Here is a 25726-nt window from a genome sequence, read left to right as displayed (position 1 = left end):
TTCGTTCGGGAACTAGTTGCCGCAGGTCGTCTTCACACCAAGTTTATCTCCACCGACAAGCAAGTTGCGGATATCTTCACAAAAGGTCTTCCAAAACCGTTATTTGAGCGATTTCGCACAATGCTTCGTCTAGGTCAACCGCCATCTCGCATTGATGGGGGGTGTCAACATATCCCATAACACAAGCCTAGGAATCATCTCTTCTCCTTGATTCCTTCCTAGTCAATCACCTCCTTCAATTTCATTTATTGTGATTTGTATATTTTTATTAAAGAGAGATATTCTCTCCATCTTTGTTGTAACATCTTCTTGTATTTAAACTTGTACAATGATCAATGGGAATCATCAAGGTTTTACCATTAATCACACTAACTTTCCCATCAAATTCGATTCTCGTGTGTTTTTATGTGAATTGAATTTTAATAATTTAAACTAAAACCCGTTCGCCCGGTAATAATTCATATTGACAGTTTGATCAGTTATACTTCTGAGTTTCACTCTCGGTTACAAGATCAATCCTATTGTAATGGAGCATTAACTTTGTTTGTCTCTGATAATATGCCATATGACGCGACATATACAACTACAACTAAATTTTCCATACACATAATTTATCTTAAATTTTAAAAATAATTTGAAGCATCAAAACTTCAATCATACACCTTAATCAAAATTTAATTAGGCTATCTATTAATCTTGTTCACAAAAAGATCTTTAAGATAGGGATGAGATTTTTTACCGAAATACCGGTACCGTACCGGTACCATACCGGTACCGTACCGGTACCGTACCGAATAATCATAAACGGTACGGGTATCGGTATTAGAATTTTCAAAATTCGGTATCGGTAAATAACGGTATCGGTACCGGTAATTTTTCGGTAAAAAGCGGTATTAATACCGAATTTTACTAAGGTATTTTTTGACAAATATAATTAATTTATCATAGTCTTGTACTAATATAAAACATAGCCTAAACCTAAAATATCTTATTTTCCATTCCAAAGTAATCTACGTCTTGCGATTAATTAAAGATCCAAAGCCATCTTCTTCAAAGTACAAACTTCAAAGAACTACTACAATACTACTAATTATCATTGTTCTCATTTATATTTTCTATTAATTATTATTGTTCTCCTTTATATTTTCATGACTTTGAACTCATATGAGCAAGTATATTCGTTAATCAACAGAAGGGGTCAATATATTGCTTACGTGGCATAGGAATTCGTCATATACTCTTTGTAAAATCACAGTTTTTGTTAAGAAAAACATGATTAAAAGCTCTTTGTTGTAGTAAATTGAAACTAGAAAAAAGTACTTTATGAGTACAGCATAATAAGTTACAGGTTTGCCACCAATAAATTAAAGTTATATTTTATTCTAAACTTATCTTTAAAATTCGAACACATGTATGCTTTCCTTTGATTTTTTAGTTTTTACTACATACGTTTATCTAGTTTTTCCACTATATATTACGCTAATTCAGTTAATAACGGATGGATGGATTTACGTGATATTTTTTTAGGTAACCAATGGAAAACACAAAAGCGGTACCAATGCGGTAAAATACCGAAATACCGGTACCGATACCGGTACCGTACCGTTACCGAACTGAGAAATTCGGTACGGTATTCGGTATCCACTTTTCTTCAATTTCGGTAACGGTATTTACGGTATCGGTACCGGTACGGTACCGGTATGATACCGATCTTATCCCTACTTTAAGATCAGGAATTCCATCATTTTTCTACCGATAAATATAAAACAATGGACACACCAAAATCCACGGCATAAATTCTTGTATCTATCCTTGCAAAGAGCCAAAACAATCGTCAAAAGCTGAGTAAATTGAAAGAAATTAAGTCAACATCACATCATCCCAAGAAACATGACAAGAAATAGTGTTGATTGTTATCTATCCAGGTAAGTCTCAGTCCACTCATTTATCAAATTAATATAATAAAATAAAATGAAGGTGTTATTTTTTTTTAATCTACACACCCATGTTTGAGAATGTTAAAAAAATCGGCCTCGGCAAAAAACGGAACCTACACGCCCTAAAATATAAATTCAATAGTGACATATGTAAGAGTAAATTGTTAAAATGTTTCATGAGTTTTGATGACTTTTGTCACATTAGTCTAAAATTTAAACCTTCTGAATCTGTATGTGATGTGGTTTCAATTTTATTGTCATTTTCATCCAAAATTTAAATTTGGTCATATTTTTCAGTTAACATCCAGCTTTTCTGTCTTTTTCCTCCCTTTTAATGAAGGGCAAAATGGTCTTTTAAGGTTTATTATAACAAATTAAAAAAATCTAACCATTTTGCCGCTTCATTAAAAGGGAGGAAAAAGACAAAAAAACTAGATATTAACTGAAAAATCTGACCAGATTTTGCTTTTAGATGAAAATGGCAACAAAATTGAAACCACAGAGACCCAGATTCGAAAGGTTTGAGTTTTGGACTAAAGTGGCAAAAGTGACCAAACCTCAGGGACCATTTTGACAGTTTACTCCATATGTAAATTTAAAACTCATTATAGGGCCATAATTGTTATAAATAAATAAAACAAAAGTAGTGTTGCAAAATGATTGAACCTACCTACTTAAGTATGTGTTCTATGCAAATGTTGATTGTACAGTGGTTCATAAGACCAGACGGTATGGGGGCCGGCTTAGGCCCGGCGCCGGTCCCCCACACCGCCCCCCTCGGTCCGGCCCTTCCCCAGCGTCTCCCACCAGCCGTTCTCGACGGGGCTCAATTTCTCTCTCCTCACACACACAGCTATATATATATATATATATATATAGTAAGGTTAACATACAAAAAGCCTTATCATACATCACGTAGGAGACAATGGTAACCGTTGGATCAGGAGTATAATCACGCATGGGACCACATAATCACGCATGGGACCACATAATCACGCATGAGACTATAATCACGCACGTTCTATGATAATAACGCACGTTATATTTTTTGTCATGTATGTTAATGTAGGTTAAGCCCTGAAGTACATTATACTTTCTATATATATATATATATATATATATATATATATATATATATATATATATATAGGATAAGGATCATGTGAGAAGTGATAGGCTAGTTGAGAAACTTGAGAAGCATTCTGGACCACACATTTTTCTAAGCCTTTCGTAATATACACATATGTATAGTTTAAAATTGACTATATACATATATGTATATTGAGTTATACACATATGTATATAGTCAATTTTAAACTATACATATGTGTATATTACGAAAGGCTTAGAAAAATGTGTGGTCCAGAATGCTTCTCAAGTTTCTCATATAGGGTGGACTTCTCTTAGGATCCCTACCCTATATATATATAAAGGGGTTCATCCCCCGCCCCATTAGATCCATCCCCTCCAAGCCGAGCTTATGTGGCGGTGACGTGACGGCCCATCTCTTAGGAATGAGACTCTCCATACCCTTCAGCCTAAGAAAACTGTGAGATGGTTTTGTGGGTGTCAGGTGATTTTGCCACACGTCTTTAAACCAAGTCTATGTTTGTAACCGTGTGACTCACATGAAATGGTGTTAATTGTTCTACTATCCTGATGAGTCTCAAATCCATTTATTTATTAAACTAGTTATAAAAACCGTCGTCGCGTTGTGGCGAACTTCTTTTGTTATTTAGTCTGTGTTTATATGTGTTTCAAATCACTACGCGTTGCACACGGAATTGCTAACAAGAATAAAAAAAATGTAGAAAAAAACACTAAAAAATAACCGAAGAAAAATCAACTAAAAAAGTTGTATGGTAATGATGTTGTTCGGTAGAAGCCTGTAGTCAGAGATGAGCAAATAGTAATGGGTACCGGTACCGAATTTCCTGAACCGAAAGATCCTAAGTGCCAGTTCGGTACTGACGTTTGGCGTTCCTAGTACCGGTTCGCTACCGGTTTTTACCTTCATATACCAATAATGTAACCGGTATTTTCGGTACCAATACCGATTCGGTATCAGTTGGCATCGAGCGCATCCCTACCCCTGAAACTAAAAAAAAGTTGTACGATACCGTTAGTGTTTGTACGGTACTCGTGATCAGGGATGAGCAAATGGTACTGGGTAGCAGTACCAAATTTCTCGAACTAAAAGATTATCATACTCAATCCGGTATCGAATTTTGGCGTTTTATGTACCGGGCTGGTGCTGGTTTTTACGTTCATGTACCGATAACTAACCAGTATTTTCGATACAAGTACTGGTTAACATCAAGCTTATCAGACTTAAAAAGTAAAGGTGATAACAATTATTATAATATTAAGATAATAAAACTATAAAAAGACTGTATATAATATTTTATTATATTTGTAGTTTACTGTTCATTTGATTCACTTATCTATACTATATAATAAAAGAAACCAATAAAAGGACACATGTCATTTATTGAAGTCATCTATTTTTTAGTTTTTTCGATCTCTATCCAACTTAATTATAGACAATTAGTATTAATTAAAAGATAATTAATTAAATTAATACAATAAATTTAAAATGATCAAGAAAGTTGTAACGGATATCAATATGAATTTTAATTTGTATTAAAATGATCAAGAAAGTTTATCTCATAGTTATTTATTAAAATTAAAAGTCTATAAATACGTATTAATAAAGAAAGTTATTAATTAAAATATGATATAAAATAATAACGTAGTTAATAATAGAACAATTCATATATATGTTATAAAGTTATTTTAAAATATGATTAAAATTAAAAGGCCTATGAGATAATAACTATATGTAATTAAATATATGCATTGCCTTAATTATATTTCACATATAAAAAATCGAAATATGTTTATTTGTAGATTTCTAAATTATTTATTCTGAAATTAACAAAAGACGTACACTAAATATAAATTAATATAATGTAAATGATTTATTTATTTTATTTAACTAAATTGGTTAAGGATAGAACCTATTTCATAAATTTTTATAAGGAGTAAACAAATACATTAACCAATGTTTATTGGTTCTATACTTTTATTTTTTTGTTCAACTCTCAACTCAAATACGGTATTCACTATGTTTACGTGACATTTATAAGAATCATCACAACAATCATCCCATCAACCATATATCGAGTATATCCGTTAGTTTTTTTAAAAATATAATTTTTTTATTAGATTCATTTTACCTGTGTAATAAACCAGGTTTTTTAAAGATATAATATTTTTATTAATTACTATACAAAATTACATTTATGCAACACGTGTGATACACAGGATTTTTAAAAATATAATTTTTTTATTTTGTGGTATATAAAATTAGATTTATTTAATCCGTATAATACACAAGGTTTATAAAGATATAACAAGATAAAACTTTTTATTGATTGGTATATAAAGTTACATGTGTTCAACCTATACAATACATAAGTTCTTAAAAATGTAACTTTTTCATTATTTAATATATAAAATTAAATTTACTCAACCCGTACAATCGACGAGATTCTTAAAGATATTTTTTTTATTATTTAATATATAAAATTACATTTATTCAACCTATGTAATAAACAAGTTTTTTAAAGATATATTTTTTATGATTTGGTATATAAAATTACATTTATTTAACCTGTGTAATAAACGAGGTTTTAGAGATATATTTTTATTATTTGGTATATAAAATTACATTTATTCAACCCATGTATTACACGGGGTTCTAACCTAGTTAATATATAGGAGAATTAATATAATAAATTAAGGTGTTATTTATTTTCAATCTAAATGCCAGCTTCTCAAGGTATGTTGAAAAAATCGGCCCTCAACAAGATAAAAAATCTTATTAAAAAAATCAAAAGCTCTGTAAATTAAAAGAAGTTAAATGTCATTTTAGTCCCTTTGGTTTGGACTATTTTGCCAGTTTAGTACAAAGGTTTCATTTTTTGTATGAGGGTCCAAAAAGGTTTCACCGTTGCCAGTTTAGTCCACTAGGCATATTCATCCATTTTTTCTATTAACGAGATGTAATTTTGTTAACTAGAAGGGCAATTCGGTAATATAAAATGACCAAATTGCCCTTCTCGTTAACCAAAAGAATAGATGAAGTTAACACAGTTAACTAAAATAGGCAATAATAAAACCTTTTTAAACCCACAAATAATAAATGAAACATTTGAATTAAACTGAAAAAAATGACCCAACGACTAAAATGACATTTAACTCTTTTAAGAAATTGAACGTCACATTATCCCACGAAACATGACAATTGACAAGAAAGAAATAGTGTTGATTGTTCTACTATCTAGGCGAGTCTCAGTCCATTAATTCATCAAATTAATTAATCTCTATACCTAATAAAACAACAAGGTTCTGCCACTTGGCATCACCTCATTAAACCAACACACTTGTCAAAATTCTAGCCCCTCCACGTTAGTATAATCTTATGTGTAATTTTGTGAGATTTTTTACTTTTTTATGTTTAACTAAAGCACAGTCCCCAACTCTCTCTGTAACATCTCTTTCACCCTGTACACACAAAACGTCAAAAACCCAGCTCATACCCATCTTTCCCTTTCTTCTTCAAAATTCAAATTCATTGTTTCCCAAGCCAGATCTACAAAACAAATTCGAAAACCCATTGAGAGAGAGAGAGAGAGACAAGAGTTGAAGGGGATTCAGGCGAATCACCACCATCCGACGACAGTAACAGAGCTGCAAAGACAACCGCTCGAACTCTAATTTAAGGGTTTACTTGAAATCTGCTATCCTAGATCTACTAGACGTTATTGGTAAGGTTTTGTTTGTTAGTTTTTTTTCTTTGATTTTTGTTAACCTGACATAGAATTTGGGTTTAAAGTTCCTTTGAAATTGATGTTGATTCGATAGACGTTATTGGTAAGGTTTTTTTTTTCTTGGATTTTTGCTATACTTTAATTTCTCTGTTTTAGCATGTGGTTTTTTTTGCTGTACTTTAATTTCACTTAATTATCGTACGATGAGGGTGAAGCGGTAGTGGTCCATATGATAGATACCAGCTGCACTCACTTTGTTCAAATTCGTACTCAACATGCAGTTAAATGACATTTATTTTGCGTCCAATAATGTATTTATGTTGTTATTTTGTGTTAATGAAGTTGTATCTGTGTAAGAGATTTGTGATAAATGTAAAATTATTATTGATACTTCTAAAGTGCTGCGTTTTAGTTATTTCAGCTGAGTGATTGAATTTTTTAGGCGATTTTATCGCGGGATATTAGTTTTCTAGCTTATTTGATGAATGTGACTGGACGGTTGTGAATGACAATACGTTGAAAAGTTTCGTTTTTTGATAGAGCAGGAATCAGATATCAAAGAGCTGGGATAAAATGACAATTGTGGAGGACCCGATTCCAGAGCTTTCGTCTGATTTGTCAACTATTTCTCCGCCGAATTCATATGGATCTGTTGTTCTAGGTGGCACGTTTGATCGCTTACATGATGGTCATCGACTTTTCCTCAAGGTTGTTGTCAACGATCTGTATTTGTTATTTCGTGCTACACATAATAAGCGTAGGATGAGATTTTGGTTATTTTTTGAGTTGTGGTGGATTTGATTGTTGGTTACAGGCAGCTGCAGAGTTGGCTAGGGATCGAATTGTTGTTGGTGTTTGTGATGGACCTATGATTTCCAAGAAACAGGTTTGGACCTTGCTCCTTCTCTGTTTTTTATACGTGCAAATTCTTATATATTTCACTTGCCACCATGAATGAAACAAGTACTCAAATACACATAGAGAACCTATGGATTATGATTTATAGTACAACAGATTTCTTTAGCAGTAAAATGATATAGTGATTCAAGTTGAATACTTGATATAGAAGACTTAAGCAACCATTACTGGTTGGAGTTTTTACACATGGTGTGGGTGATGTACTATCGTCTCTTTCTTAGGAGTTAATGTAACAACTGGATAACATATTTTTCTATGAAATGACAAATGAGAATTCATCTTAGTGGCTTTATATAGAACCAAAGTATCTATGAGGTTCTTACCAGTAAACATGCCCCTGTGGCCAATGCTACTGTTCTATATGCAGTATAATAGTGAAGTTACGCTATTAAGAATGTTGTAAGCCGTAAGTTCTACCAAATTAGAGTTGGTAAAAGTGGGAACGCTTTTATTAAGATCCACCTATCTGAAGTGAAAGTAGGAACACTTCCTATGTGTTGGCTTAGAGTGATTGATTGAATGAATGAGAAAAGTGAAATGCGTGACGCGTATCACATCTTAACACATATACGAAGATGGTTCAATGACTTTTAGCTCCGGCTCCGGCAAGAGAAGAATGTCTGATGCTTTTTCAGCAGAATTCGGTAATCTTGATTTGGTTTTGTTTCACATTTTCTCCACCAGTAAGAATCAAAATAAATACAAGTATATACTGGATCTTTATGCATAAATTCTTTGTTTTTGCCGCAAGTTGTTCTGTTCTTGATGTGATCTGTTGTAAAGTTATGATTTTTATCATTGTTGTTCTGGTTTTGTGTATCTTTTTTTTTAATCATTTAATCTTTTTATTGTTAATAGTGCTTATGATCTATGTTTGTATTTGTTGCAGGTGGTTATGTTGGATCCTTGGAGTGTATTGTGGGTGGTGTTCATATAAGAACAGGGGTTAGAGAATAAAGAGTATACAGAAAGAGATGAAGGGAAGGGAAGGGGAGGCAGAAAGAGGTATCGAATGGCAGGGGCCAGATCAAGGTCATGATCAAGAACAAGGGACCTTCATAAGCTTCTCCTAAGGCCAGGGCATCTGGTCGGACCCGCTTTCGAACCAGGTACCCAAGTAACTCCTATAACATATTATGTTCCAATATTATTATTATTTTAGTTGCTGCTAACTTGGTCTGATTTTGTGAAGCAGAGGTACGATCTTCAAGATTAAGTGTGTATATTGGTTGTGGGTGCTGGTGGGTTGGGTTGTGAACTTCTCAAAGAGTCGCCCTCTCCGGTTTCAGCAATGTAGTTTCATTATCTGTGTTTTTTAGCGTCTTTTGGAAATTGGAACCTTTGCTACTGACTTGTGTAAGTTGTAGAGGCTTTAAGAGTAATGGTAATGGGTGACCCCTTTGGAGATACTATATCTAAGGTACACTGTTGGAAATCAGAGGTAGGGTACTTAAATAATCGGTGTCGTTGCTAGCGCATATCTTCTTTTTTTACCAATCGAAACCCTAATTGGGGTCTGGCTTTTTTTATCTCAATACTAAAATAATTTCTTGAATAAAATGATTTAGGAGGTTTTATGTATCAACACATAACACGTTCGTCCCAGTATTAACTGGGTCAAAAATATCAGCTGTAACATTATTATGGTTCAAATGTCTCGTGTTTTTCTTTTATGTTAATTTTTATTTACCATTTTGACTTTTCAGAGATAAAACATATTTTGAATTGACTGGTTCATTATTAACTGGGTCAGGGTCAAAATATCAGCTGGAACATTATTATGGTTCAAATGTCTCGTGTTTTTCTTATATTATTTTGATGATGACTTGCAGATTTAAACAATTAAAAGAACAAGAAGCAAGGAGGAAACAACAAAAAGAGGCAGAAAAAGCTAAAGAGGCTTCATTGACAAATGAAGTTGACCATGAACTTAAAGCCGATTCTATGAGTTCTGCTAATGGAAGTCCTTCATCTTCAGATTCCAGTCAAGTTGATAGAACTTCGATTTCTAAAGGGAAAATGGCGAAGATTCGGTTTTGTATAATAGCAGAAGAGATCGACAGCATCTTGATGAAAATCTTGAAAAGGTAGCTTTTGAAACTTTTTAACATTGTCTTAAATTTCCGATTATTGAGAAGTGGCAAAAATGAGTGGGTTGGATAACGGGTATTTTTTTGTACAGGTTGGAACACGTAGGTTCTGGTTGAAACATAACAGTTTTTGTTCAAAAGTTTTTTTATATATAATCAATGTGCAATGTAGTTGCAAAAGTTGCATTATTCAAAAAGTTTAATAAATAGGTAGTGCGCCGAATATGATTAAAAAGTAGCATCACTGCAATAATAATGTAAGTTTTTTAGATAACACGGTTTATGTGGTTTATGTCATGAAAAATAGACTTTGTGCGACTAATGACCTGTTCGACCTATTTGTTTTTTAGCTAATTTTTTATATGATCTGTTCGACCCATTTCTTTTTCGACACATTGCCCAAATCAACTCATTAACAAGTAAATGGGTTTGAAATTGCCACCATGCTCATAAAATTGCAATACCTTATTTACGGGGTTTTCAGCGTCCCTTTTCGAAGTGTTTAAGATAGAGTTATAGTGTTATACCTTTATTTGGACAAGCATGGTATGTGTGTAATTAAAGGTTATTTAGTTATTTGACAAACGAGTGGAACCAGCATCTTATGTTATTTTTAATTAAACTCAACATGCATTCTTGTGTAACTGCCATAGGAATGTTGTGGTTTTAAAAAAAAGATAGTTATTGCACACATTGTAGAAATATAGACTCAAAAGTAACCTCCATTCATGGCGTTTTCTTGTCTGAAACCAACTAAATTTTGCAAAATGTTGCATGTGGTGAAGTTCATTTTATTGCAGCTTTTGTTTTAGTTTTGTACCATATGAACTAATAAATATTTGCTTATACGGATTTCTAACGACGGGCCGATTCTACTTGGCAGGAAAAAGCCGCCACGTGTACCACAGAAAACAAAAGCGCAACCAAAGATGAACAAGAAGAATGATCATGAACAACCAAGCAAGAAAAAAATAATGTGGGAGTACAAAAGAACTTGGTTTAGGTTCATGAACACATGGTCATGCACACGCACCGTCAGGTTCGTTTTGATTATACACAAGATAAGGTGTAGATACGTTTAGAGGGGTTCGGATACAATGATGTGGAATATTTGTTTCTATAATCAAGTTTCCATGATATATAGGCAGTGAGAACTTAGAATTCGGGTTTAAAATTTGTCCCGATATTTGTTTAGACTTTATTTATACCATTTTTCGTGTTCCTCTTATATCCTTAACTACTTTAATGACAAAAAGTTATATTTTTGAACTACACATTATACAAACGTTGTCAATTACCAGAAACGATAGATCGATATAATGCTAGATTAATGAATCTTAATGTGTCACAATCGGCCGTTACTTGTCTACTGAAATCCATGAATTTGGAAGTGATTTTGAAGACGTTGATGTACGATCGTATGAACGTATCTTTTATCTTCTCCGTAATGGAGGTTAGGAGCTCCGGTTATGGAGTCTGCCTTTCTCGCTGCGCTGGCCGCTGTGCATAATTTGCAGGCTTACAGCTAGAGGTGCATAAACCGGTTAATTTCAATAACCGGTTAATTTGACCTTTTGACTTTAACCGATGATTACTTTATTTGGTTATTTTTTTAACTGGTCCGGTTGATAACTAATTTGGAGTATACACTTTTCATTGGTGTTGATAAAGGAATTTGGAAAAATATATTTGTTGGGTCTATAACTCTATACCAAATATATTTGTTCGGCCTGTGAACTTTCACGTTTGTTCTCTGTTTGAAGCACATACAGTTAGGTATCTGTGGATACCAGGGCTTGTGTGAAAAACTAGAAATATAAGGGAATGTCTACTTGGTGGGTGTGTGTTCGGATAAGTAATGGGGTGGGTTTCCTGGTGTAAGTCTTGGTTTGCGTATAAATAAATGGTGTATATATGATAGTTTCATCACTGTTTGGGTACATCGGTAGGTGTAATGTGTGTATTTTTTCTTCTATGGGTTGAATTAGTTGCTTCAGTTCGGATGACCCACATAGTCAATGTGTGCAAGTTATTCAATCTCACAAGCCCCCATTTAATTTAATCCTATGTGTTTATGTTATGGTACTTTTTTTGTTGGTAATGTTTGCCAAACATGAATGGTTATCCACTTAAAAGAAATCATATATAAAAATTTCTTTTGTATATATAATTTTTTTAACACAACCCATAACCCGTGAAGCTCACGGGTATATAATAAACTATATTTTAGATTGTGAGTCTGTAGGAAAGAGAAATAAATAATAAAATTAGTGTTTGTGAGTTAGATCAAGATATAGATATAGAGATGGACGTGATACGTTATTTAAAACTAAAGATAATTTAGAGAAAAATAAATTTTATATTAAATTATCTAAATGAATATAAAGGCACGAATGTCAATGCTCTTAGATGTTATTTTGATTGTTAAGATATAAAAGATCATATTAAATAATAAGTTATTAATTGTATTTTTTAAACCCGTGTGTCACACGGGATATAGGCTAGTATAACTAATATAATAAAATTAAGGTGTTATTATTATTATTTTTCCAATCTACATGCCCGTTTCTAAAATGTTAAAAAAATTAAGCCCTTGATGAAATAGAAAAACCGAACCCTACCCGCTCTATAATATAAACTTCTCAATCACATATATAAAAAGTAAAAATCTATAATACGACGATAACTTTTATAAAATAAATAAATAAAAGTAGTGTAACAAAATGATAGAACTTACTTACTTAAGCGAACCGTATGACCCTTCTGACATTTTTTATCCCCCACTCCTAAATTGATTGGTATATAAAATTTAATTTCGGTTTGATTGTTTGAAATTTGGGTCTTCTAAAAGTGAATGACCATTTTACCATTAGTTATTTAGTTTGGATTAAATTTTGGGCCTTTAAAATTGTTGTAACTTCAAGTATTAAAACAGATTGACCCACTTAAAAGTAAATATAGAGATCTTTTAATATATATTACGTATATTATATTCATTACATAAACATCAACGTACCAAAAGATTAAAAAAAATGATTTTTATTTGAGTTCTTAATTCCGATGTCTAATGCACTTATTGATTGTGGGAATGGTATGTACAACGTGTTTTCGGTTAGTTGATATGCAAGTTTGTGTTAAATTTATCGTTCATATGCATATAACACTATTTAGTTATTCACATAGTGTTTTATCAGTTTTGGTACGTTAAAATTATCTTACGTCTGCATGTAACACTATTTTTTTCCATAGTGTTTTAATTGCTTGTACCCGTGTTTATTTCTTTACATAAAGTTCTATCATTTCATATTTGGTAATGTGTGTTTTAGATGCATTACCAATGTTTATTTCTTCGTATAGTGTTTTAACTATATGTACTGGTGTTTATTTTCACATAATGTTTTATCATTTCAGATTTGGTAAAGTGTGTTTTACATGTAGTACCAGTGTTTATTTCTTCGCATAGTGTTTTAACTGCATGTATTCGTGTTTATTTCTTCACAAAGTGTTTTAAGTGCATATACCACTGTTTATTTCTTCGCATAGTATCTTGCTATTTTCGATTTGGTAAATATTGTGTTATACATATTTTGCAATGATCAAATGGTGTTTATCAGATTTAGTAAAACACACCATTTAAACTAGGGGTGAGCTAACCTTAACCATTAACCCAAATTACCTGATATTAAGCGACGGTAATGGATAATGCTATTTGATTAACCGATAAGTCAGTTATGAATATGATTAAACGTGTCCATAACCGAAAATTAACCGAATCAAGTCGAAATCAATTAACACATGCTTTTAAAATTTATTTATATTTAAAATATACATGTTCAAAGAATCAAACTTTATATACATAAAAACATATACAAAAGCTTTTTATGTTATATAATTAGTTTTAAAATATTAAAAAATATTTTATAAAATTTGACTCTTTTTATGCATGTGTATGCTATTATTTTTACTTTTTAATTTATAAAAAACTATTGTAACTGAGACAATAATTGTATAATATGTTCATTCAGTTTAAACTTAGATCAATTAATTAACCAAAATTAATCGAAACCGAACCATAACCAAGTCTTATAACCATTTAACCGAACCAAAGTTCGGTTATGGTTATGGTTAAGAAAATTTCATAACCGAAGCTTGTGGTTACAGATATGGTAAAGGTAAAAACCAACCCGAAGCATCGTTTGCACACCCCTAATTTAAACTATAAAACACACCATTCATATTATAAAACACACCATTCTTTGAAACAGGTCATCCAAACTTTAACAGACATACCCTCACCCAAACTAGGGATGAGCATTTGGTATCAAATACCAATCCCGTCCCGATCCCGAAAATACCGTACTGAGTTTTTTCGGTACCGGAAACGGTATCCACTTTTTGGCATTTTCGGTATCGGTATTTCGGGATCGGTACCGGTTCAGTACGGTACCGGTAAAATACCGAATTTTACCTTCAAATACCGCTACCATACCAATACCATACCGTACCGACATATTTCGGTGTCGGTATCGGTACCCAGCTTTGGTGAAATTTGGGATCGGGATTTTCGGGATCGGGTTGCTCATCCCTAACCCAAACACCCTATTCAAACACACAATTCCTCGCAATACAACACATCATTCCCTAGAACAAATCATCTAACCTTTAAAAGACATACAATCAAAACTATAAAACAAGCCGTCATATAAAACACATCATTCCTAGTAAAACAAATCAACTAGCTAAAACATTTAACCTTTAAAAGACACACAATCAAAACTATTAAACACGTTGTCATATAAAACACATCATTCCTGCTAAAACAAATCAACTAGTTGAAACGTAACTTTTTTTGAGATAGCATTATTGTACTCATCTTAAAGATAAAACGCTTGTTATTATGGTGTAACTGTTTTATAAATAAATTACGCATAAAAAGTTATTGGCGTTTAAAAAAGATAAAAGAAACTTGCAAGTGGGTTTCCTTAATTTAAGACAGTTAAATTTACCTTTATACCCTTAATCCAATAAATTAATCAATAATATTAAAGCACATATTACATTAATGTCACTCATTTGATCTCAACCATTGATATAACTTATCCAATGACCCATAACACTTCTTAGACTTTGTAGACAAAACACACTTTGTAAATAAAAATTAAACGGACCCTCTTAAGTTTTAGGCCCTAAGTCATCGCCCACCCGACCATGCTCAGGGCCTACCCTGCGAATCTAGTATGAAGTACATATAGACCATTTACCGACTACAACCAAAATTTCCATACAATATAATATGGTGTTTTTACGTGCAAAGAAGTGTCACTGCATCCACACCATCTCCTTTTTCGATTTGTCACATCCACATTAGTTGTTTTAACTTTTTAACGGTCGTTCAAAATTTGGCTATATCACTTAAACGTGCGTATGTAAACCAGCATTTAGCTGAAAATTCGTATTCAACTAGAGTTTAGCCCATGTCGATTCATTGTAAACGAGTGTGTAGTCATTGGCGAATCGTTGTAAAGAGATGTATTGCCCTAAAAACAATCAAATAAATACTAAGTGGACTAGGGGGTGTTTGTTTAGCTTCCTAATTTATTTTAAGGTGGGTCTTCTGTGCATGCCTAATGTATCTGTCCTGCGCATAACAGCCCAAATGCCCCAACGATGACCGAGAACAAGCGCCCCTCTCCCCTCCCTCCCCCGCCAAGCGCCCATCCCCCCACGTTGCCTGCCCACGTTGCCTCGACGACCAGCAAACCTCGAAAATTATGATTCCTCGAAAAATTAATGTTTGTTCCTGTCACATTACAAATGGATCTTGTATGGTAGTTGCACGATAAAATTCAATACATATGTGACATGGACTCACATATTATCCGTTTTTGCGTATATGAGGCAGACACCTAGGGGGTGTTTGTTTAGCTTCCTAATTTATTTTAAGGTGGGTCTTCCGTGCATGCCTAATGTATCTATCCTCATGAGTAAAAGTAGAGCGATAATGTGACTCATTTAGTAGAAGAAAAAAATATATTTAGTAGAAAACATAAATAAACAAGGTGGTACTTTTAGCACAACCTAAAGATTTGAGTAGGGATGAGCTTGGTACCATACCGGTACCGAAAGCACCAATCCCGACTCGCCAAAAATAGTGCTCAGTGCAGTACAATATTCGAAAGTAAAAAAGTGAGTAAAATACCATACCATACCGAAAGTTAGGGCTGTTAACAAGCCAAGTCGAGTCGAGCTAGACCTAGCTCGAGCTCGGCTCAAGCTCGACTTTTAAATCGAGCTGAGATTTGAGGCTCGAGCTCGACTCGATAAGAATTCGAGCTAGCTCGGCTCGATAAGAATTCGAGCTAGCTCGGCTCGATCTAGCTCGAACTAACAAAAAACCGCAAAATTTACTACTTAAAAATCCCTGAGAAATGAATTTTTTCATAGACTAAGGGTCATAATTACCATTTAATTTAACCATAGGGTTAAATATGAAAGTATATAAATAGTTAATTTACTTTGTACATTGTCTTTACCTTTTTTTATAGGAGAGATACTCCCATCGTTTTTGTTTTCTAAGCGATGTGGGACAAAAAAAAAAAAAGGATGTAAACCTTATCGAGCTCACGAGCCAAGCTAGGCCAAGCTCGAGCTCGGCTCGTTTACAAACCGAGCCGAGCTGACTCGTTTAAAACCGAGCAAATTTCGAGCCGAGCTTTCTTGGAGCTTTTTTCGAGCGAGCTACGAGCCCTACCGAAAGTTCCTGAAAAACATCAAAAACAAGCATCGAAATAGTATCGAAATTCAGTTTGTACGGTATGGTTCAACACGGGTATTTTTCGATACCCATTATTGATTACTCATCCCTGGATTGAAGAGTTTCCCACAAATACAAACAAAAGAAAGACACCAAAATTCACGGCACAAAATCTTGAATTTTTCTTTGCAAAAGCCAAAAAAAACCTCATTAAACTGAAAGGAAGAAGATAAGTCAACATCACATCATCCCGCCCTTATCTTTGCACTATCCCACAAAACATCACACTCGACAAGACAATTTTGAGAACATCATCATCATTCATCAACCTTAAATTCAAAGAAACACACACACACACACACAAGTGTGTCTTTAGTGTGTATTGCTATGATTCTTGTTGATTGTTCTCCTATCCAGGTATATCTGATACATTTCATTATTAAATTAATAAAATAAAATTAGGGTGTTCTTTTTACCAATCTGGTGTGAACATACTGACAATTTTAAATTTAAACTTTGGGAATCCACTTTCTTGTATATTTGATTAATTGACTATTATGTGATTAGTCAAAGATTGGTTATCATATAGAAATTATTGTTCCCTTTTAATTATTGCTATTAGCTAAAATCATAATGGGTTGTTTTTATCTTTGACTTTCTTGTTCTCTGTGCAATCTTGATGAAGAACTCAACATAAAGCAACAATCTTTATTTATAAATCTTGAAAATTCAAGATTTTGTTGGGGGGTATTCTTGTAATTCCTCTGATTGACAACTATTTGAAGTAATTCACACATATTTTCAAGATGCTGGGATTAAAGTTTGAATCTTGTGGAAGATTTAAGTAAAATATCTAAACATATGATTCTCTTTTTGAGTGTTTGTTTATTTAATCAGAAGGTGTTTAATTTTATATTGCATTTATTGAAAATTAATTTCAGGATGATGGGGTTCAAGTTCAAGTTCAAATCATGTGGATGTGTTTTTGCTCTCACAGTTCATTGCTTGCTGATGATTACAGTTGCAAAAGTTACTGATCCTTCTGAAGGTGAACTAATTAGGGGGTGTTTGGATTGCTTGTTAAAACTGTTTATATATATATATATATATATATTTTAAAGGATACAATAACAAGTTGTTTTGAGGGTGTTTGGGATTGACACATAAAGATGATTCTTTTTTTTATGTTCAGTATCTGCATTGACTGCGGTCAGAGGTAGTTTAGTCGATCCAATGAATCATCTTCATAATTGGAATAAAGGGGATCCATGTACATCAAATTGGACCGGAGTTATATGCGTTCATGAAACCAGTTCTGATCAATACTGGCATGTTCAGGAAATGTATATTTTCGTTCTCGTTTACATGTCACTTTGCCGTATTATTTTGTAAACCGATTTACATGGTCCGGTTTTTATGTTATTTGGTTAACAGACAGTTGCTAAACATGAATCTTTCTGGACGGTTAGCACCTGAACTCGGTCAATTTTCTCATCTAAGAATTTTGTAAGTCATAATCACATTTAATGTATAGTATATATAGAGTAGAATACACAAGTTTCTTTAAGTTGTCAATTAACTCCATTTTGTGTTTAATTTGTTGAAGAGATTTCATGTGGAATAATTTGACTGGAAGTATACCGAAAGAGATTGGAAATATTTCATCGTTGGCACTCTTGTAAGCTAAAACAAATATACTCACATAATTTTTATAAAATTTTATTACTTTGTGCTTGTTTTTAATGTTTAAGAATTTTATGGCTTAATTTTTGTCTATTTACAATCTTGGCAGGCTTTTGAACGGAAACAAATTAACGGGAAGCTTACCCGTTGAGCTTGGATATCTTACGAACTTAAATAGATTCCAAATAGACCAGAACCAGATATCAGGACCAATTCCAGACTCGTATTCAAATTTGAAAAAAATTAGACATATGTGAGTGAATCAGAAAACCAGTATCTAAGTGAATTTGTGTTTATTAATGTGATTACATGATATGTTTCTTTTTCTGAATTTTGCAGCCATTTCAACAATAACTCGTTGACCGGTCAAATTCCAGTGGTATTGTCCAATTTATCGACTTTAGTACACTTGTGAGTTCCCTTGGTGACTTTTCTAATTGTTTCATATATTTTGGAGTGTTTTATTCGATCGTTTATGGGTAGGACTATAATGGGTCAAATAAAACATTAGTTAACAGGGGAACTAGTTAAATTGGTCAATGGGTCGAACAATTTGAACGTTGTCCATCGTCTATTTTTATGCTTACAACCTTGTAAATGATTTTTATTTATAGATTTGAGTATTATTATTATTATTAGTTTTAGTTTTGTAATTTTCATTATTAATTAACAAAAAAATAATTTTCGACAAAAGATGTTTGTAGGTCAACCAGTTACTTATAAAATAGGTCACCCAACGTCTGTTTTTAACGGATACAACTTTCAGAATTGTTTTTATTAGAAGATTTTAATTATTATCGTAAAATTGTTGTTTTTATTATAATTAATACATTAATCTTTTACAAAAGAATTAAATCTAGACAAAGAAATGTTTGCATGCCCGCCCAAACCAACCCGTTCTGACACGTACTGACGAACGTCTGGTTTCAACGCGAACCCATCTTGACCCGTTATATAATCCGCCCGAACTGCCCATTTTTCCATCTTTAATCTTTTTGCTAACTTTTATATGTCATATTTGCAGGCTTCTTGATAACAATAACTTATCTGGTTATCTTCCATCAGAATTTGGCAATTTTCCAAATATGCGAATACTGTAATATTCTCTTCTTACTTACACATATACTTGTACCATAATGAATTACAACTAAAAAAAAATAAATAAATATTAAATACTCATGCACATGTCAATCTTATCTTGCAGTCAACTTGATAACAATCACTTTGATGGAGAAATTCCGTCTTCTTATGGAAATTTATCGGAGTTAGTGAAACTGTAAGTACTAATGATTTCATTTTGGAGAAATTTATATAGGGTTGTAAACGAACCGAACGAACGTGAACAGGGCTTTGTCCGTGTTTGTTCGTTAAGGAATGAACGTACATGTTCGTGAACGGTTCATGAACGCTTACTGAACGAGATTTCTTGTCCGTATTCGTTCATTAAGGAAATGAACATGTTCATGAACACTTACCGAACGTAGACGAACCTTTAAATGAACGAACACAAATGAACATAAATGAACACATTACCAAATGTTCACGAACATAAACGAACAATTCCTGTTCGTGTTTGTTCATTTGTTAAACAAACGAACATGAACGAACTTCCCGCCGAACGGTTCACGAACTGTTCGTTGGACGTTAGGTTCGTTTACAGCCCTAGTCATCTATGTGTATAAATTTTATTTCTTCAATGAAAGTAATTAATTTGTTTTTTTTTTGGAATAATTTTTACATTTGTTGCAGGAGCCTTAGAAACTGTAGTTTGCAAGGAGTTCTCCCTGATCTTAGCGGAATATCAAATCTTAGCTACATGTAAGCAGTAAGCTCATATTTTCTACTCCATTGTCATTGTGTGTGTGTCAATATATACATGTATGTATGTATGTATGTGTTTAGTTATTGGTCTTATGTTGTTTGTCTGATAGTTTAGTGCTTAATTTGACAGAGATCTCAGCAGAAATAGGCTCACCGGACCAATACCGTCAAACAAGCTTTCAGATCGTATGACAACTATGTAAGTTTGAGTTCAACTTTTGTAGTTTTCATGTTCATAAATTTATAACTATTATATATCTTGTGCAGTGATTTATCAGACAACCAGTTAAACGGATCGATTCCTGAAAGTTTATCATATCTTCCTTCTCTACAAAAACTGTGAGGCTTTTTTTTTTTCTTTTTCACATTCTACTATCTAAAATTCATGTAATTTCACTATTAAATTTGAATATCGTAAAAATTGTTGAAATTTGCAGGTCCTTGGAGAACAATCTTCTAAACGGGTCCATCTCCGCTGATCTATGGCAGAACAAGTCGTTTAGCGCAACCTCAACACTTTTACTGTAAGAAATATTGCATAATAAAAGTTCACTTCTCTTTAATATTAAGTTAATAACTTCAAATGTTTACTCTTGAAAGTCAAAGTCAAAGTCAAAAGTCAAACCTTAGTTTCATTATTTATACTGATATAAATTTTATCACTCATATCTTGACCATGCGTAAGATATTTTCTGCAGCGATTTCCGAAATAACTCCATTTCAGACGTTAACGGACATTTAAATCCACCCGTAAATGCGAGCCTAAGGTTACATGGAAATCCCATTTGTCGAAACGCAAGCATACAAAACAAAGATCAGTTTTGCGGTCCTAAAGAATATAAAGATTACATACATCCGATTTCTAAAAACGTAACAGATTGTCCAATGCAATCATGTCCGACAAACGATTACTTCGAATATGTTTCCGGATCCTCAATCCCATGTTTTTGTGCTTCGCCACTTAGGATCGGATACCGTTTAAAAAGTCCAAGTTTTTCTTATTTTCCACCATATCAAGATGAATTTGAAATGTATGTCACTAGCTCTCTTGCTTTGGACTTTTATCAACTACATATTGACTCAATTATGTGGGAGAAAGGGCCCCGGTTGAGGATGTATTTGAAACTTTACCCTAAAGCCGGCACCGAGGGTTCAAGTGTTTTTAGTACGAGTGAAGTTTTAAGGATTAGAGGCATTTTTACGACATGGGTATTTCCCGGAAGCGATTTGTTTGGACCGTATGAGCTTCTAAATTTCACGCTTGTTGGACCTTATGCACACTGTAAGTAAGCATTTTGTGTGTCATTATTATGATATTATCTTGTGTTATCGTTATGCTCACACTGTTTTTTCTATAAATTTAGTGAATGTTGGGACACTGCGGAAAGGTATAAGTAAACATGTTTTAATAACCGCTGCAGTTGTGGCGGCTGTTTGTGCTTTACTAGTTTCTTCAGCGTTGACTGTTGTGATCAAGAAACAACATGAGAGATACAGAATCACATCATCAAGAAAATCTTTACGTAAGTTTTCAATTAATATGTGCGTTTTCAAAGTGATTATTTAGAATCTGTTAACCAACTATAATAAAACAGGCTTTGAAAGGTAGTGTTTGGATGTGCTTAAGTTGTTTGAACGGGCTTTAAAAGATGTTATAAGTTATGCAGTTAATATCGGGGATGTATCACTGATGTATCGGTTATCGGTCCCCATGTAAAATATCGGTGTCAAATATCGGTACCGATATTATCGTCAATATTGACCGATATTTGACGGATATATCACTGATTTTCCCGATATCGGTACCTTTCTTCTTAGGTCTACCATTCGTCTATCTTCTTATTGCTGCGATTTATTTTAAGTCTTAATTGTTAATTGGTAGTGTTTCAAATCTTAATCAGTTCGTACTTGCTACAATTGTTAGTGTTAAATTGCTATATATATAAATTCTGCATGATATTAAAATTACCTATATCCCACCGCGATAACCGATATCTCAAATATTGGTCCTGGACCGATATCCATTTTTTACCGCATTAACTACATAGGTGACAAGTATAACTAAACCACTTAATTTGATGTTAGCTATTATGTTACTCTTTGGCTATTTGTAGTCTCAAAACTTTCAATCAAAATGGACGGTGTGAAAAGCTTCACCTTTCGAGAGATGGCTACTGCAACTGAACATTTTAGTGATTCAAGTGTCGTTGGCCGTGGTGGTTACGGGAAAGTTTATAAAGGAGTATTATGGGATAATACAGCGGTAGCTATAAAACGTGCAGAAGAAGGATCATTACAAGGTGAAAAGGAGTTTTTAACGGAAATAGAAATTCTATCAAGATTACATCATCGAAATCTTGTATCACTTGTTGGATATTGTGACGAGGAACAAGAGCAGGTATTTTTTTATTTTTATTTTGAGTAAAGTACATGGATGGTCCCTGTGGTTGACCAAAGTGTTGGATTTGGTCCCTAGCTTTCCAAAAGTTCGCCGATGGTCCCTGTGATTTGCACTTTGTAATGCATTTAGTCCCCAACTTTTGCCAAAAGTACATGGATGGTCCTTGTGGTTTGCACTTTGTAACGCATTCAGTCCCTAACTTGGCGCTGCTAAAACCTTTGGATTTGCTAGTCAGGGACTAAATACGTCACAAAGTGCAAACCACAGGGACCATCCATGTACTTTTGAAAAGCTAGGGACCAAATCCAAAATTTGGGTTAACCACATGAACCATTTGTGTACTTTACTCTTTTATTTTTTATATATAACTTAGAGTAAATTGCCATTTTGGTCCTTGAAGCTTGGCCACTTTTGCGACTGTCATCGAAACGTTTGTTTTTCCGCATCTTAGTCCTCGTGGTTTCAAAATCTTGTCATTTTCGTCCTTGAGGGACAAACCTCGAGGGACGGAAGTCGCACCAGAGGGACGAAAATGGCAAGATTTCGAAACCACGAGGACCCAGATGCGTAAAAACAAACCGAAAGTCTCAAAAGTTGTCAAACCTCAGGGACGAAAATGACACTTTACTCTGTAACTTATTATGATTGATTTATAGCATGAAGATGAAGAAATAGTAATACTAGTGTGTTGTGGATTTATGTAGATGCTGGTTTATGAGTTCATGCCTCGGGGAACGTTGCGCGATTGGCTTAATGGTATGAAACTTTTTGAGATTTGAAGTTTGTATGCTCGGGTGGTGCTTGGAACGGGTTATGTGAAGAATAACAAATGTTACAACTTATTGAATGACAGATAGATCAGGGAAAACATTGAGCTTCAGAATGCGGTTACAGGTGGCACTAGATTCAGCAAAAGGAATTCTTTATCTTCACACCGAAGCCAACCCGCCAATATTCCACCGTGATATTAAATCATCCAACATTCTTCTTGATTCTAAGTTCAATGCAAAAGTTGCTGACTTTGGGCTGTCCAGGCTGGCACCAGTCTTGGATGAACATGGAAGCGGTCCTAACTATGTATCCACGCTTGTTAGAGGAACACCCGTAAGTATTATCCCATTCGAGCATGTTGGGTGATGGGTCAAACACTTTTTTTTCCAAACATTATAAATAATTGGGTAAGCCCCTGTGGTTTACCAAAATCTTGGATTTGGTCCCTAGCTTTCCAAAAGTACACTGATGATCCTTGTGGTTTGCACTTTGCAACACATTTAGTCCCCAACTTTTACCAATAGTACATGGAGGGTCCCTGTGGTTTGTACTTTGTAACGCATTTAGTCCCTAACTTGGACATGCTAAAACCTTTATATTTGTTGGCTGGGAACTAAATGCGTTACAACGTGCAAACCCTAGGGACCATCCGTGTACTTCTAGAAAGATAGGGACCAAACCCAAATTCTGATAAACCACAGGGACCGTCCATGTACTTTACTCTAAATAATTAGTGTGTTAACAATCATTAGAAAAACTATATCATTTAACATGGGTTAGAAAGAACAATTTATGGTACGGGTTGGGTTGGGTTGGGTTGACATGAAAACACTTTTTATTAAACTTTTTAACAATATATTAATTTGAATTAAACCACTTACAAGGTGGTATGGGCTATACGTAAAACTTCGGCTGACTTTTTGATCCGTTCTACCCTGTGAACTATTTTCTTTTCAACTATTCTTTTACACTTCATTAGACACGTTCGTGATAAAACGTGACCCATGTTAAACCCATTTATAAGTAAATTGCTCGACAGCGTACACCTACTAGCTAGATATGTTCTAGTGAATGGAGAAACACACACTTTAGAGATAATATAATATGTCTCAAGGCATAAAAGGAGTCTTTGATGATTTACAATATAGTATGCTCTTTTATAATAAGTTTGGTGTTTCCATTTCTTATTGCAGGGCTACCTTGATCCCGAATATTTATTAACCCACAAGCTGACAGCCAAGAGTGACGTTTATAGCCTTGGTATTGTATTTTTAGAAATCCTGACTAGTATGAAAGCAATATCACATGGCAAAAATATCGTGCGTGAGGTACCATTTTTTCTTGTTTACATCATAAATAGAGTTTCCTTCGAGGTGGAAAATTGGGTGGGTCGGCACGCTAGGTAACGGGTCATAATGGTCCGTTTCTTTGTACTAGACAAAACAGATCAGATTGCATTGACATGAAGCACTTTTTGTCCAGAAGCTCCAAACATTTTTATAAAAATAATCAGTATGTCAAAAATAACTAAAAGTTATATTATTTCAATAATAATCTTAATTGTTTACAAAATCAGTTAAAGAGCTTTTAAGTGTTAAAATACAATTTGGGCGACTCTCAAGTCTCAACAGATCCAAATTTGATTGTTTATAAGTAAATGGTCGGGTCAGGCAGGTTGGGTAACCGGTCATAACGGGTAATTTTTTGGCAATAGATGCAAATGAGTCGAAATCACCACCTCTAAAATTCTCAGAGCATTTAGATTTGTTGAACAATGAAGGTATATTATTTTATTTTTTACTTTTTTTCAGGTCAAAATAGCTCATGAAACAGGAACAATGTTCTCAATCATAGATAACAGAATGGGATCATACCCTTCTGAGTTTGTTGAAAAGTTTCTATCATTGGCTCTTTGGTGTGTCAATGATAAGCCCGAAAAAAGGCCATCTATGTTAGATGTGGTCCGCGAGCTAGAGCACATACTAGAAAAGATGCCCGATATGGGCGTTGACTTTTCAGAGTCCGGGTCAAACTATTTTGTGGAATCATCAACTTTTTATAGCTCATCAAATGTCCCGGGAAGTGATCTTAGCAGTGGTGATAATCCTGCGGTTTATCCTCGTTGATACATGACGAAATTTTGCACCGAAATGAACATGTTTTACAAGTACAAGTACATGTTGTCAATAAAGGAAGTATGTTAAGAGAGTTGTATATAGAACCTAGAAGGGAATTTTCTTTTTAAAAAATAAAAATAATAAATGTAAATTTATACCTTTTGCTTCTGTATATAATTTTATATAATGAATACAAAATCCAAATATATATTCTTTTGGGGGTGTTTGGATACACATTTGAAAGTAATATGATTTTGTATAATGAGATTCAGATAATTAGTTTTTGGATTTAATTTTTTTATTTATAGTTTTAAGTTTAATGACCCCCCCCCCCCCCCACCACCCCCCACAAAAAAAAAAAAAAAATCTTTTAGTTGATCTAACTTTCAAAAAGTATAT

General features: G+C 33.6%; 2 protein-coding genes and 1 long non-coding RNA gene across 5 annotated transcripts; all 3 read left to right on the top strand.

Annotated features, from left to right (window-relative positions):
- The first annotated feature begins 6420 nt into the window (after nucleotides 1–6420).
- On the top strand, nucleotides 6421–9020 carry LOC110881104 (phosphopantetheine adenylyltransferase-like). 2 transcript variants are annotated; one of them, XM_035978561.1, is made up of 4 exons: nucleotides 6421–6769; nucleotides 7318–7480; nucleotides 7587–7658; nucleotides 8580–9020. In XM_035978561.1, the coding sequence occupies exons 2-4, from the start codon at nucleotides 7346–7348 to the stop codon at nucleotides 8625–8627; spliced, it is 255 nt and encodes an 84-aa protein (XP_035834454.1). In that variant the 5' UTR covers nucleotides 6421–6769; nucleotides 7318–7345; the 3' UTR covers nucleotides 8628–9020. The 2 variants fall into 2 exon arrangements, with proteins under 2 accessions (XP_035834454.1, XP_035834453.1); XM_035978560.1 differs by having other exon boundaries at nucleotides 7313–7480.
- Nucleotides 9021–9050: 30 nt separating this feature from the next.
- LOC110881105 lies at nucleotides 9051–11049 on the top strand. The gene is made up of 3 exons (XR_002559589.2): nucleotides 9051–9131; nucleotides 9523–9777; nucleotides 10664–11049. It is a non-coding gene; the product is annotated as an uncharacterized LOC110881105 (long non-coding RNA).
- A 5620-nt stretch (nucleotides 11050–16669) lies between these two features.
- LOC110884385 (probable LRR receptor-like serine/threonine-protein kinase At1g06840) lies at nucleotides 16670–25586 on the top strand. 2 transcript variants are annotated; one of them, XM_022132095.2, is made up of 20 exons: nucleotides 16670–16951; nucleotides 17476–17582; nucleotides 17727–17877; nucleotides 17969–18040; nucleotides 18141–18212; nucleotides 18327–18470; nucleotides 18557–18628; nucleotides 19242–19313; nucleotides 19422–19493; nucleotides 19967–20035; nucleotides 20169–20237; nucleotides 20306–20377; nucleotides 20476–20562; nucleotides 20737–21320; nucleotides 21403–21561; nucleotides 22153–22436; nucleotides 23144–23195; nucleotides 23293–23543; nucleotides 24404–24538; nucleotides 25022–25586. In XM_022132095.2, exons 2-20 carry the CDS (start codon nucleotides 17477–17479, stop codon nucleotides 25334–25336), a joined length of 2838 nt encoding a protein of 945 aa, XP_021987787.1. In that variant the 5' UTR covers nucleotides 16670–16951; nucleotide 17476; the 3' UTR covers nucleotides 25337–25586. The 2 variants fall into 2 exon arrangements, with proteins under 2 accessions (XP_021987787.1, XP_021987786.1); XM_022132094.2 differs by lacking the exon at nucleotides 16670–16951 and adding an exon at nucleotides 17175–17378.
- Nucleotides 25587–25726: the final 140 nt, after the last annotated feature.

The sequence above is a fragment of the Helianthus annuus genome, chromosome 10 (assembly GCF_002127325.2).
Source record: "Helianthus annuus cultivar XRQ/B chromosome 10, HanXRQr2.0-SUNRISE, whole genome shotgun sequence".
Lineage (NCBI taxonomy): Eukaryota > Viridiplantae > Streptophyta > Magnoliopsida > Asterales > Asteraceae > Helianthus > Helianthus annuus.
This window is presented reverse-complemented; position numbering and strand designations above follow the sequence as displayed.